General features: G+C 41.3%; 1 protein-coding gene across 2 annotated transcripts in view; it reads right to left on the bottom strand.

The window, feature by feature from the left end:
* sptb (spectrin, beta, erythrocytic) overlaps nt 1-12,383 on the bottom strand; it is a 47,719-nt gene that overhangs the window by 6,865 nt on the left and 28,471 nt on the right. For both annotated transcript variants that reach the window (XM_061062459.1, XM_061062460.1), the window contains 14 exons: nt 11,052-11,142; nt 10,488-10,634; nt 9,548-9,814; nt 8,967-9,191; nt 8,307-8,396; nt 7,508-7,798; nt 7,103-7,233; nt 6,605-6,809; nt 4,586-4,809; nt 4,209-4,359; nt 3,341-3,585; nt 1,949-2,087; nt 1,504-1,588; nt 378-574 (listed from right to left, as the gene is read on the bottom strand). In XM_061062459.1, coding sequence (XP_060918442.1) covers nt 378-574; nt 1,504-1,588; nt 1,949-2,087; nt 3,341-3,585; nt 4,209-4,359; nt 4,586-4,809; nt 6,605-6,809; nt 7,103-7,233; nt 7,508-7,798; nt 8,307-8,396; nt 8,967-9,191; nt 9,548-9,814; nt 10,488-10,634; nt 11,052-11,142 — 2,488 coding nt within the window. The remainder of the gene's footprint in view (nt 1-377; nt 575-1,503; nt 1,589-1,948; nt 2,088-3,340; nt 3,586-4,208; nt 4,360-4,585; nt 4,810-6,604; nt 6,810-7,102; nt 7,234-7,507; nt 7,799-8,306; nt 8,397-8,966; nt 9,192-9,547; nt 9,815-10,487; nt 10,635-11,051; nt 11,143-12,383) is intronic.

Here is a 12,383-nt window from a genome sequence, read left to right as displayed (position 1 = left end):
AGAATAAAAAACCTTACCTGTTTTCTACTTTCAGTCAATGCAGGAGTACTGAATATTGGTTTTAGCCTGCAGGTAATATTTTTTTCCAGGAGATATTTTTTATAGGACAAAAGAGTTTCATAAATGTTTATTAGAGTTTGTTTTTTTGATAGAACAGCTGAAGAGAGACAGGAAGTATGAGAAGGAGAGAGCGGCTAGACAAAGGCCTGGAATCGAACCTGTGGTTAACTCGTCCTCTGTACGTCACTCAGCTGATCTACCCACTAAACTAAACAGGCGCCTCTCAGTCAATGTTTCACAGAAGCTGAAATGATCCATGTCTTGATTTTTGTTTAGTAATGAAATGACTGTGGATTATATGTAAGATTTGTCCTCACCGTAGTGAGGCGTTCCAGAGCGGAGAAGCGCTCCTCCCACGTGGCGGTGGATTTCTCAAAGGCCTCGTGTCTCTTGATGAGTTTCTCCACCTCGTCCACGGTGTAGCCGAGGTCTTTGCTGGTCACGTAGGGCTCCTGAGCGATCAGCCAGGCCTCCGCTACTGAGGCGTCCCGTGCAAACTGACACACCTCCAGCACTGCAGACGAGAGAGACAGGAGTTATTGAGTTTGTTCATTTATTCATGAGGAATATTTTTTATAAATTGAAGACATTTCAGAAAGTGAAACATGTTTTTGATTTAAAAAAAAAAAAAAAGTCATTATTACAAGGTGATGACTTTTTTTCTAAAGAGGAAAAACACATTTTTATAACCCGAGGAACTTTCTGGAGGGAAAGTAATTTGTTTTTAAAGTGAGTTCATTTTTTAAAATGAGGACTTTTTTTTACAAGTTAAGATGCGTTTTGGGAAATCAAAATGTTTTTTGTAGCGGAGGACATTTTGGCAAGGTGAGGACAGTTTTTTTACAAAAACTCCAATCCTTTTTGGAAAGGAGAACACTAGGGAACTTTTTGATGAAGAGATTTGAAAGTAAAACATTTTAAAAGGGAGGTCTTATTGACGAGATGATCATGTATGTTTGCTATGCTAATTTCTTTTTTTAGTAAGGATTTTTTTATGGATAAGAAAACTTTTGTCTTGACTTTTTTTTTAAAGGTTTTTTGGAGAGTAAGGGCGTTATTCAAAAGTGAGGATCTTTTTTTGTTAACATTACAGCTTTTTCTGTTTGTTTGTGTTAAGCATGTTTTACTGAACCTGTTCAAACCTGAATATTTATTTATAAAACAGAGGCTGAAAATATATTGTTCCGGAGCACTCACATTTTTTTATTGCACAGAAACTCTCTCATAGAGCATATTTATTTCAGTCTCCAGTTATATTTACAACTGCAGCTATATTTTCTCTTGATTCAGAGGTTTTGATGAACAAACACTGAGGTGCTCCTTCATGTGCAGATGTTTGTAGAGCTTATTCCTACATCACTAAGTCGTATGTTGTTGGTAGTTAAAGTATTTGTGATACAGGATTTGTTTTTCACTGCTGAAGGTACGTGTGGTTTTACTCACAAAGTCTGAGCCAGTCCCATCTGTCGTCCCACTTGAACATCATCTCCTTCCTTTTCTCCGTCAGCTGCACCAGCTTCTCCTTGATCTGACACAAGCATTTATACAGTCGCAGTTACATATCAGCGTTATTAAACAACTCAGGACCGGCTATTATCCTGCAAGAATTAGTATTGTAAAGTAATTAAGCGCACATTATATTCAGGCCAGGGTCAATTGCTCATTTAAATTCTTTTGGCTTTTCCATTTCTAATTAGAGTTTGCTTTAAAGTCTCCCTGATGAACCTTAGATGAGTGGAATTTTTTTTTTCTTTCCCGAAGATCCAATTGGTTCCATAGTGCCAGACAGGAACAATCACTCCCAGAAAAGTAATTAAATCTAATGAAAGCAGCAATTTGAGGCCCGGCTGAGGATGAAAAGAAGCTGTCTGTGCTGCTGAAGTCTTACCTCAGCAGAGTCTCGGTGCTTTCGTGTCAGCAGGGTCTTGCCGAGGTCTATGCAGTCAGTGAATTTGGCTCCCCTGGCCTCAATCTCCGAGCGGATCCCCTGGTGGTATTTCTGCAGGAGCTCCACGGATGAGACATCCCTAATGTGGACGAGGGAGGGATGTCAAGTGATAACAGGTAATGCATGAAGTGTATCTACCTCTGTTGGTAGAGACGGGAACTACAGCAGTAATTATTACACTGCTCTGACAAGTGTACAGTATCCTTTAAATGAAACCAATACCAAAGTGCTTTAAACATTCAGATAGGTTCAACAGTGTAGAAAAGAGAAAATATACTAAATTAAATGTGTTGAGAATGTTCTGACCTTTGACAAAAAGGTTTTTAAAGTGAATTAAAGCGTCTCTTTCTGGATTAGATCAATAAAAAAAATCACTAACTGTTTTAAATGACATGAACATTTTTCATCAGACGCGTTATGGCCTTCATGTCACATCTGATTTATGTTTACACAAGCAAACACATTTGGACCCACTGAACAAAAAGTGTTCCCAAAATCTTCAAAAGAAATGTTCCAAATCCTTTTTCTTCAAATTCGAGCCTAATCCTCGCCTCATGTGACGTTTGGTTTTAACCATCTATTAGAGTTTTTCTAATGTGTTTGAAACTGATGTGACTATAAAGATAATCTTAAACACCCAAAGGGAGAGGTTTCAGATTTGTCTTTCAGCTGTTTGAATCAGTGGGGGAAAGCTTATGGCAAACTGGAAATAGCAGAAATGAGTGGTGAGATTATTTCTTTGTATTAATTTGTCTATTAACAACCACATCATAATACTTATTAGACATGAGAGATATATTTCAAACCTACAGTATGTCCATAATAAAGTGCAAGTCAAAACATGAAGAAATATTTCCTTAAAAAGGTTTAATTCTGTCGAGCTCTTTGCAAAGAGTTATTTTTCATTCTTTGTTTTTCACAAGACAAAATCAAAAATCAAATTTTTGTTGAGAATATAAATAAATGAGAATCTTAAACACACTGAAAGCAAGGATTCAGGTGTGTTTTTTTCAAATACTCCTTTAGAAAAAGCTTCTTTCAGTTTAGAAGTTGAACTAATTAAATGAATGAAAGCTGGCATGCTCTCTGTTTGATAATACAAGGAGCGCTGTAGTGGGGACAAATTGCTGAAAAAAACGGCTTTCAGCCAGCTTTCCTCCGTTTGGTGGAGTGGTCTCTGAAGCGGTTACAGACACACGTGTGTGGGGGAGATGTTAAGGTGGAAAGGTAAGATCATTTTTGTAACCTTTCCACTTTAACCTCTTTCAGCAAATTCAGTCTAAAGTTCAAGTTCTCTTCATTCATCTCTGACCTCGTCTGAGGTGTCCTCACCTGGGTTTCTCCTGAGTCTCTATCTGCTGGATGGTGCTCTCCATCCAGGCCATCAGGTCTTTCACCATCGTGAAGAAACGGAACTTCTCAGCCGTGTCCACCAGCTGCGCCCTGCGGCCGTCGCAGGCGTCCAGCAGGCCCTTCCAGGCTTCCGTCACCTCTCTCTCTGTGGCGTGGATGCTCTCCGCTTGACCTCCAGCATACTGGGCATGAAGCCGCGCAGCTGTCTCCTGAAACTGCTGAACCTGAGAAATGGAATCAAATCATTAATGTATATAATAATTTAAAAAATGATGTCTGTCCTGTTTTACGTGGATGTTTGACTTCTGAACGTCTAAATGTGATGTATTGTTTGTTGATCCCAGAACAATGTGACTGTTAAGTAGATGCATCTGTAAGAATCCCACTTCTGGACATCCAGTTTAGGGTTCTGACCCTTTGAGAATAGACTTTTCAGTGAAGTCGACGTTGTCTTTTGCCCTGCATTTTATTTTGGAAATTAAAAGATTAAAGAGCTTAGAGCTGAGGGAAACAGCTGAGTGGGAGGATAGCATTTACCTCACATTAAATCGAGTAATTTGACCTATTGTTAAAATGCTAATGTTTCTTTTCAGCTTTGTTTTTTAATGTTATTAATTGTTTCTTGATCCCAGAGTAATTTAACTTGAGCTGTATGCAGTCATAAAATGTCCCGTCCTTATAAACACTTTCAGGGTTCCCCCCCCCCCCCCCCCCCCCCCTTTGAGAAAACTTCTCACGGTTGCCCAAATATTGCAGCACTCTCTGCATGTGAATCATCAAAGTGTGCCTCCTGGCCGCAGCCTGCTGAGTTCCCTCGGAGTTAAAGGCCCGATCCCCTGTGTTGTACCTGTTTGCCTAGAGCGCTGATGTCTCTCTCAAAGGCGGCGTGCATTCTGTGGAAGGACTCGGCTTTGCTGAAGTCCTCTCCCACATCATCGGGCAGCTCTTTCTGCTTCTCCTGGATCTGAGCCACCAGCTCCTTCCCATCATCAAAGTACCTTTAAAAAAAAGAATAGATTACACCGTCTCTGTAGCTCTGAGAGCATTATTACCACATTTCTCCTTCAAAGATGTTGAAAATATTTTCAGTTTGATATCAAAGGTTGCAGAAAATATCAATCTCAACTGTTTGGAGGCATTATTGTTATTATTACAAAGTCTTAAAGTTAATGATCCAGATAACTTTGTGCTCATGATCTGGTCGATCATTACTGTTTCTCTTACTTGAGCAGTTCATAGGATGTCGTGAGGAGCTGAGCGCGAGTGTCGATAAGCTCCAGCAGATCGGCCCAGCTCTCATTGATGCCGTCCTTCCACTCCGCCATGGTGGCCGCCTCGGTGTGGCCGGCTTCAATCAGCTCGTCTATCGTCTGGTTCACAAAGTCCACCCGCTCCTGACCCGCCATCCCCGTCTCCCGGGCGAACTCTCTGAACTTATCCCTCAGAAGCTGACAGAGAGAGATTGATACATTTTTTAGAAACAAGTTACACCAAAAACAAAATGTGTTTGTTGGGTTTTTTTTGGTGGGAAATACACATTTTCAAGCTGTACAGCAAAAAGAGATGAACTCCTATGGCAGATTTTCTTTTACTTTAACACCCAAGAAATCCTGCAGTGATTGCTCATGAATGTTCATCAAAACAGACGCTCTGTGATCACTTCACACAAAAGAGAAAAGCAGCATATAAAACGCTAATTATCCTCTCTCGCTTTTGTCTTGTTGTATATGAAACACTTGTTTAATTTGTATACATTGTACATCTCTAGTTAGTGAGTGTATCTGTGAGATGAAATTGGTTTACATTAAAATCTCTCCACATGCATGTTTGTGTATGTGAGCGCCTCTAGTCCATCAGTCAATGTAATTATAGTGCCTTTATGTGCAATTCTAAGTTCATCACAGATGACTGACCAGCTGATAACACAGAATACATGTTCAACAGTTTGAGACTGAAGCACAAAAGAAAATGAAAAAATTATGAATCTGATATAATAGAAAACTTTCAGCTGCTCTTAGATCCTGCAGCACGATGATTCATCGGCCCAGAGAATACAATCTTAAAGTCGCTGCACCAAAAGTTTTTCGTCCTGTGATTTACAAAAACAAACAAATTTCAAGAAGACCTGAAGGGCCGTCCTGGTTCTTATACTCAAGACAGTGAAATAGAGAAACCAAGGCAAAACATAAAAAAACATAAGAATCCTAACAAAATATAAGAGGTAACAAATTGAATCTCAGATGAATGTCACGTGTTTGCACATGTGCAATATGTTCTCTTAACATGGGAAAAAATTGTTTTAAAACATTTTTCTGGTGTTCATGTGTGAAGCCTTTCCAAGCCGTTCCAATTTCCACATTTACTCTGTAGGTTTCAGGATGTAATCACACATAGATCACCTGGTGAAGTCATGTGATTTTTTTTTTATGGACATTAAAAAAGGATTACATCTGGTCCCATGTTGAGGACTGCATACCGCTGGTACAAGCCAAAATAACTCAGTAGTAGTTGTGCACATCAATAACTGGTCTTCCTGTTTACATTCACCAAATTAATTTCAGCATCTGGTGTTGAAAAATAAAACCAGTGCAGAAGTGTAAAAAAAAAACCCTGTAGTTCCTTGTGTGTCCACTTGAGGCTTTCTGCAAAAGCTAAGTAAATGGACTTGAGCTTATCAAAGCACTTTTACATACACCGCTGCCTTAGTAGCGATGCAATTCGGGTGTCTTGCCCAAGGACAAGTCGGACATGTTGCCCAGCGGGAGATCGAACCCTCGACCTTCCGGTTGAGAGACGACTACTCTAACAACTGAGCCACAGCTGCCCCACTAAGGAATCCGCATTAGATCCAATATTAAAATGATGACTTTAAAATGATGCTTTTACATCAGAAATAATCATGTTTACTGTCTGGTACCAACAACAGCTTCAATCTCTACAGCTCATCTCTTTATTGGTAGTGTTGTACAGGGATGATTTTCTTTTTATAACGCGTCCCTTTGATTATATAATGGTTAAGAATGATGCATATATTTGCATCATTGGGCTCGTGGACTGACAGGTGGGTGCATTATAGCTATTTGTTTTGAAAGTTTAAGGCCCCAACAGCTCCGCCTCTGACTTTTTCTAAATTGATCGAGAGTAAAGTTGAAACTTCATAACGTCTCTTCAGAAACAAATGGATGACATCACTGAGCCTGCGTCCATGTTTCATACAGAGTAGGCTTTGTTCATGCGACATACCGTGACGTGGTCAAGGTCCTGGCCCATCTCCTGAGAGGAGGCCACCACGTCTTTCTCCGCGATCCAGTGCTCCAGGTCCTCCACCTCTCGGCTCAGCAGGAAGTGGTGGAAGGTGTGGTCCAGCTTCTTCCTGCGGTCCTCCGCCAGCTCCTTCAGCCCTGCGTACTGCTTATCCACCTGGCCCTGCCGCCTGATGATCTCCTCACTGCAACACAAGAGTAAAAGAAAGCGGACAAGGAAAGGAAATGAGATGCAAGGAGTTGGGAGAAAATGAGAAAAATGCGAGAAAAAAAAAAAAAAAGATTGGATTTAGGTTTGCACTAGATGAGACGTGTGATTATGTTGCAGAAATGATCACACATTATGTGCTTGTCTCTCTTATCACGTGAAGACACATGCGACTGAGACAACAGGAGTGAATTAGCATCCTAACAAGGGGTTCTGACGACGTTTTTTCTTTTTTTTTTGCATTAACATAAAAACTTTTCAAACACAAACCCGTCAGGATGGTCCTCAGAAAATAGTTTTTGGGCACGGTCAGCCAGCGTCTGAATGGAGTCAGCGTAGTCGTCCACAGCCTGCTTCAGGATCATGTGGCGCTTCAGCATCAGCATGGCACTCTGCTCATCCTGGAGGGAGGGAAGAAGAGGAGGATGAGCAAGAATGAGGAAGAGAACAGAGAAAAACAAAGAAGACGTTTTGGAGACATCAAATGAGCTTGCAGTAGAGGGTGCTATTTCTAAACAAGCATTTCAGTTTAATTGAAGGGAACTATTTAATCCTGATATTTCATGCACTGCATCTTGTTATTAGCACAACAGGATATGCCTGGTTTTGTTTTCAATACAAAGATCAAGGTGTCAGACATCTGCTGCCTCATTACTTGTCCGTCTCATGCCTAACCTTGGCCTTTTCATCAGCGATCATGTAGAGCTCCTGCTCCCCGATCCATGCTTCGGCCTCGTCTGCGTCGTTGTAGTAATGCTGGGCTAAGTCAGAGCCGTTCAGCCTCTCCCTGCGCTTAGCCATCTCATCCTGCAGCCGGGCCCACGCCTCGTCCAGGTCCTTGGTTTGCTCCACTATTCGCTCGGCCTCTGGTCTGCCCTCTGCCCCCGCGGCTGCAGCCATCCTCTGCCCCCGTGCCAGCACCTCATCGACGCGAGGCTGGTGGCCCTCGATCTCCCTCTGCAAGGTCTGGGGGTCAAGAGGGGCAGACGGTCAGGGTACAACAATGCCAAAAAGGACAATATGTTAGTGTCTGAGTGGTTCACACATTTTTGCACAAAACTATTTTGAGTAAGTGTCTTGTATTTTTGTTAAATATTATCAGAAAGGGATGAGGCCATCTTTGAAATCTGAAAAATAGTTGGCACACTATTCTGTTATCGTACTAATTGTACTAATTCTGATATATTTTTCCCATTTTTCCAGCAAAGAAGTGGGAAAAAAAGCCATATACCTTCTTTTTTACGATTTCTCAAATATGGATATTAGAAGTTTTTTGATATCAAACTGAATGTCTTTGGGTTTTGAACTGTCAGTGGGACACATTAGTTATAAAAAAGAGGTCGCCCTGAGCTCTAGGAAATTGTGAGGAGAATTTTTAATGAACAGTTAATTGAGAAAATAATATTAGATTAATTGAGCCCCAAAAAGTTAACCACCGCTGCATTTTTTTTTTAACAGAATCAAAATCCCGTACCTGGTTCTTCTTCTGCAGCATTTGCACGCTCTGAAGATTGTGGCCGTGCTCTTGCGACATTGCCAGGGGCATCCTCTCCTCAATCCAGAGCTGACAGGGAAAAGAAGAAGAAGAGTTATTACATTTGAGAAACTCACTTCTATTGAGAAGCAGCTCCAACACACTTCAGATGTACACAGAGAATAAAAAAAAAGATTAAGAGCATCTTTCTTGTTCGACATTTTACTCCATTACAAAAATGTCTCCGGTATCTCGACCAGTAAAAATCCCTCTTTAAGCTTTCTCCTCCACCTCATGTAAGTGGATTTAGACAGTGAAGCCAATAAAGGATTAACGCTTTTTACAAAGATTCACCTGGAGGGTCAGTTTCATGTAGAGGGAGTGGGGGGGGGGGGGGGGGGGGTTACTATCATGCATAAGAAGTACACACAGTATAATTGAAAACTTAATATTCAAATGAGTAATTTATCAATGGGGATAAAAAGCCCTCTGAAGTTCAGGCCTGAATATGTATAAACTATAAGTCCCAAAATATGTTATCATACTGTCATTTAAAAGCTGACATGAATTCATTTTGAATCACCTGACGTTATTTTAATTGTATGCTTGTGTCACTTTTGCAAAGAGGGAATACTTCAGTGAAGTTGTGTCCATGCTTACTAGCTCGTCAGCCAGGTCTCTGTAGAACTGATGGACAGCCTTGGCGGCCTCCAGCTTGCCCCTGCGCTGGGCCAGAGGAGTGAGGAGCTGTTGGAAGTCTCCCTGCAGGGCCTGCTGCTCGGCCTCCAGCTCCGGCTGGTCCTCCCTGCCTCCTCCGTGCTTGCTGACGGCCTCCTGGAGCTCCTCCAGCTCGCGCGCACGGTCACGCACCTGGTTCTCTGTCATCTGGCACAGGAGACAATTACAGGAAAAGATTTATAGCCTTTCAGAAGCCTAATCAGGATATAGTGGAGGGTGAACTCACCAAAAAGTTAGTTTGTACTGTTGTTCACAAAAACTGAGCTTAGCCGCTGTTTATACAAGTTTTATCAACTCAACAAAGACTGTTATTTAGTTAAGAAGACATACAGTGCATTTATTATCTCTTAGAAAGATCTTTTTTAAAGATTTGTGCTATGTTCAGATGCCAAAAGTAAACAAACATACAGATTCTATACAAAGGGTCTTAAAACATTTTAAAAAAGCAGAGCAAAGAAATCACAGACACAAAATAAGGTGATTAGAGTCTAAAAGACGCAGACCTGATGCTTCTTGAGCAGGATGTTGGCATTAGTCAGATCTTTCACTTCCTCGTCCCCGCTCTGTAGCTGCTGCTGCAGCCCTCCGAGCCACTTCTTCATATCAGCCAGGCTCTGGTCGAAAAGCTCCGAGCGGTTAGCATCGAACAGCAGCCGGGCTTTCTCCTGGGTCGTAGACTCCAGTTTGTCCCACAGCTCGTGGAGTTTGGCCAGACGCTCCTTTACGATGGGCTCAAATTCAGGCTTGGAATCCATGAGCTCCTGACCCTCCTGTAGCCACAAAGACACAGACAGAAACCACCACAGTTATTTTAAAAAACAAACAGCTTTACCTGAGATTGATAGAAGATGTTAATAAAACAAAGAAAAGCATAGTTTGTTCAATGTGACAATTCCTAACAATCGCTCACTAAGACCTGCCTACTTTTGTGTGATCCAATGAAAAATTAAGAGTTTCCACCAGTAATGGATTCATTATGGAAGCTAAAGATGATTTCACTGTTTCCTTACAGAGACTTAAAGACCTAATGAAAGCTTCCTCGTCATGGATCTAAGCCTGCATTAAATCTGTTCAGTCAGACAACTCACGTTTGGAACGGTCTGAAAAGTTTATTGCAGCAACTAAAAAGTGTTTGAGTTTGACGACTACTCTTCAACCTCGTCACTCTGTGGAGAAATCTCATAAACGATGAGAACAAGTCTTATATCTGGAGTCTGGGGATTGATGTTGGTGAGGTGGTGGATCTTAAAGTATGAGTGCAGTGCTGGTTCAGAGAAAGAGACTAGAAATCATGCTGCTTAAATAATCCGCCAACTCAGGATGATACACTTAACTGTCACATGTCAGTGTGAAACCACAACATATGAAGACCTGTTATTGCTGTTCAGACAGTCCTCTCTCAACAGTCATCAAACAACCTAACAGACACACAACATTACAGACCTGGTCCAGTTTGTTGAGCCAGTCCCTGTTGGCGGCCAGCTCCGCCATGAAGGCCTGATGTTTCAGCCACTTGCTGTGGAGGTTCCTGGCCTCATCGTACGACGTGTCCTGAGCCGTCAGCATCTTCTCGTTGATCCACAGATTCAGCTGAGGCAGGCAGAGGAGGACAGAATATCAGAGATTAGCAACACAAAGATTCAAATACAAAAAAAAATAAGGAAGATTATAAGCTTGGGGGGAAGACGGCATTTTAAATTTGGGGAGAGTTGAGTTCATTTGAGCAGGATTTATTTCTTAATCTTTGAATAGATAAATTACTAATTAGCCAAATTGGACCCCTCTTCCAAATAAGGAAGACATACATTAAGTCCAGGAGAGCATCATCAAGTAGCATTTTGTATTCATTAACACAGTCCAGTGTGTTTAGCAAATTGACAACAATAATCAAGACAAGGAAAAAAAAATGATGTCAAGTCTCGGTTAGGGAATAATTAAACTAATGATCCACATATTAATTGGTGTTACTTAACGACTACATGAACAGTGAACTGACGGTGAACTCACATCCTGAGCATTTTGCAGGAAATGCTGCAGGTCGTAGTTGTCTCTCAGCTTCTCCGACACCTCCTGGGCTCTTCTTTTATTCTTGTTATGCCTGTAGGTCAAAAACACATATCCAAGAGTCACACTCTGTGTATTATCTTCCTCCGTCTTTTCATTCAACACCTCTCTGCGTGACATAACGGGATGCATCACTGAACAACCGGGAGAGAGTGAATCATTCCTCCTCCACACAGAAAGAAAAAAACTGACACAGTAACCTAAAACAGTCATCTGTTTTCTCTGCTACACCGTGAACAATAGCTCTTACTTTAAGATCAATATCCATTATTGCGCCGCCTGTCTAGCAAGCTGAATTGTGGGAGTTAACGGGAAAAGCTCCCTGGCCCCCTCTCTCTCTATTGCTTCTTGTTGACATTACAGATACGGTGATAGGAGAGCTGTTTCACTGCAGAGGTTGTGAAAACCTAAAGGAGAATCTATTATCCCGTATCAGAAAAGGGCCCCCTGAAGTATATATCAAACAGCTAGAAGTGAAAATATGGACTCCAGCTGTGATAAAAGAAAAATAATAGCGAGGTTTCCTCAAGTTTGTTTTGAGTGAATATATGGCTGCAGTTCAGAAGCAGAAGTTAGCAACATGAGACATGTATGGAATAAATGTTGCTGAACATTTCATCCAGTCGTTCTTCATTCAACTTAGCCACTCCCTCTCTACCACTTCCACCATCTCCCTGCTCTGGTGATCAGCTGATTTCGAGTGATTACTCTTTTAAGTAATAATCCAACCCGATTCTGCCACAACCTCTCTCAACCAATCGTCCTGCAGCTGTCAAATTTCTAAAATCTGTTTTTCTCTCTTCCACGGTCAGTTTGTCATGTCAGTGCGATCGCTGCGACTCTCCTCCGCCCCGGTCACCTCCATTCCAGATCAGCAGAGTTCAGATACAGCGCTCAGAAACCCACTCCTCATCACATCCTGCATTCTACTATCATTCACAGGGATTCACAGGGATTTGTTTTCTTTGCAATAACTTTAAATCATGCCTTAAATGTCCTTATGTTCTCTAATATACTTCTTTATAAACCAGCAGCTGAATTTCTTTCTTGCTTTTTGTTGTTCTTCTGTCTCTGTCGGCAAGTTTCCCGATATTAATCTCAATGTGACTGTAGGAAAAATGCAAAAAGAGACTGGATATTTTTTGAGAAAGAAAAAAGTTTTTATAAGAATGTAACAGATGTTTGGTAATTTCCGATTCTGATTTAATGTTCCGACACGCAGAGCATTCACTTGATTAATCATGTGTGGGAAGTCATATCAAAGAGACTCCTCTA

This window comes from Labrus mixtus, chromosome 18 (genome assembly GCF_963584025.1).
Source record: "Labrus mixtus chromosome 18, fLabMix1.1, whole genome shotgun sequence".
Taxonomy (NCBI): Eukaryota; Metazoa; Chordata; class Actinopteri; order Labriformes; family Labridae; genus Labrus; species Labrus mixtus.
Note: the sequence above shows the minus strand (reverse complement) of the source record. Positions and strands in the feature narration are given on the sequence as shown.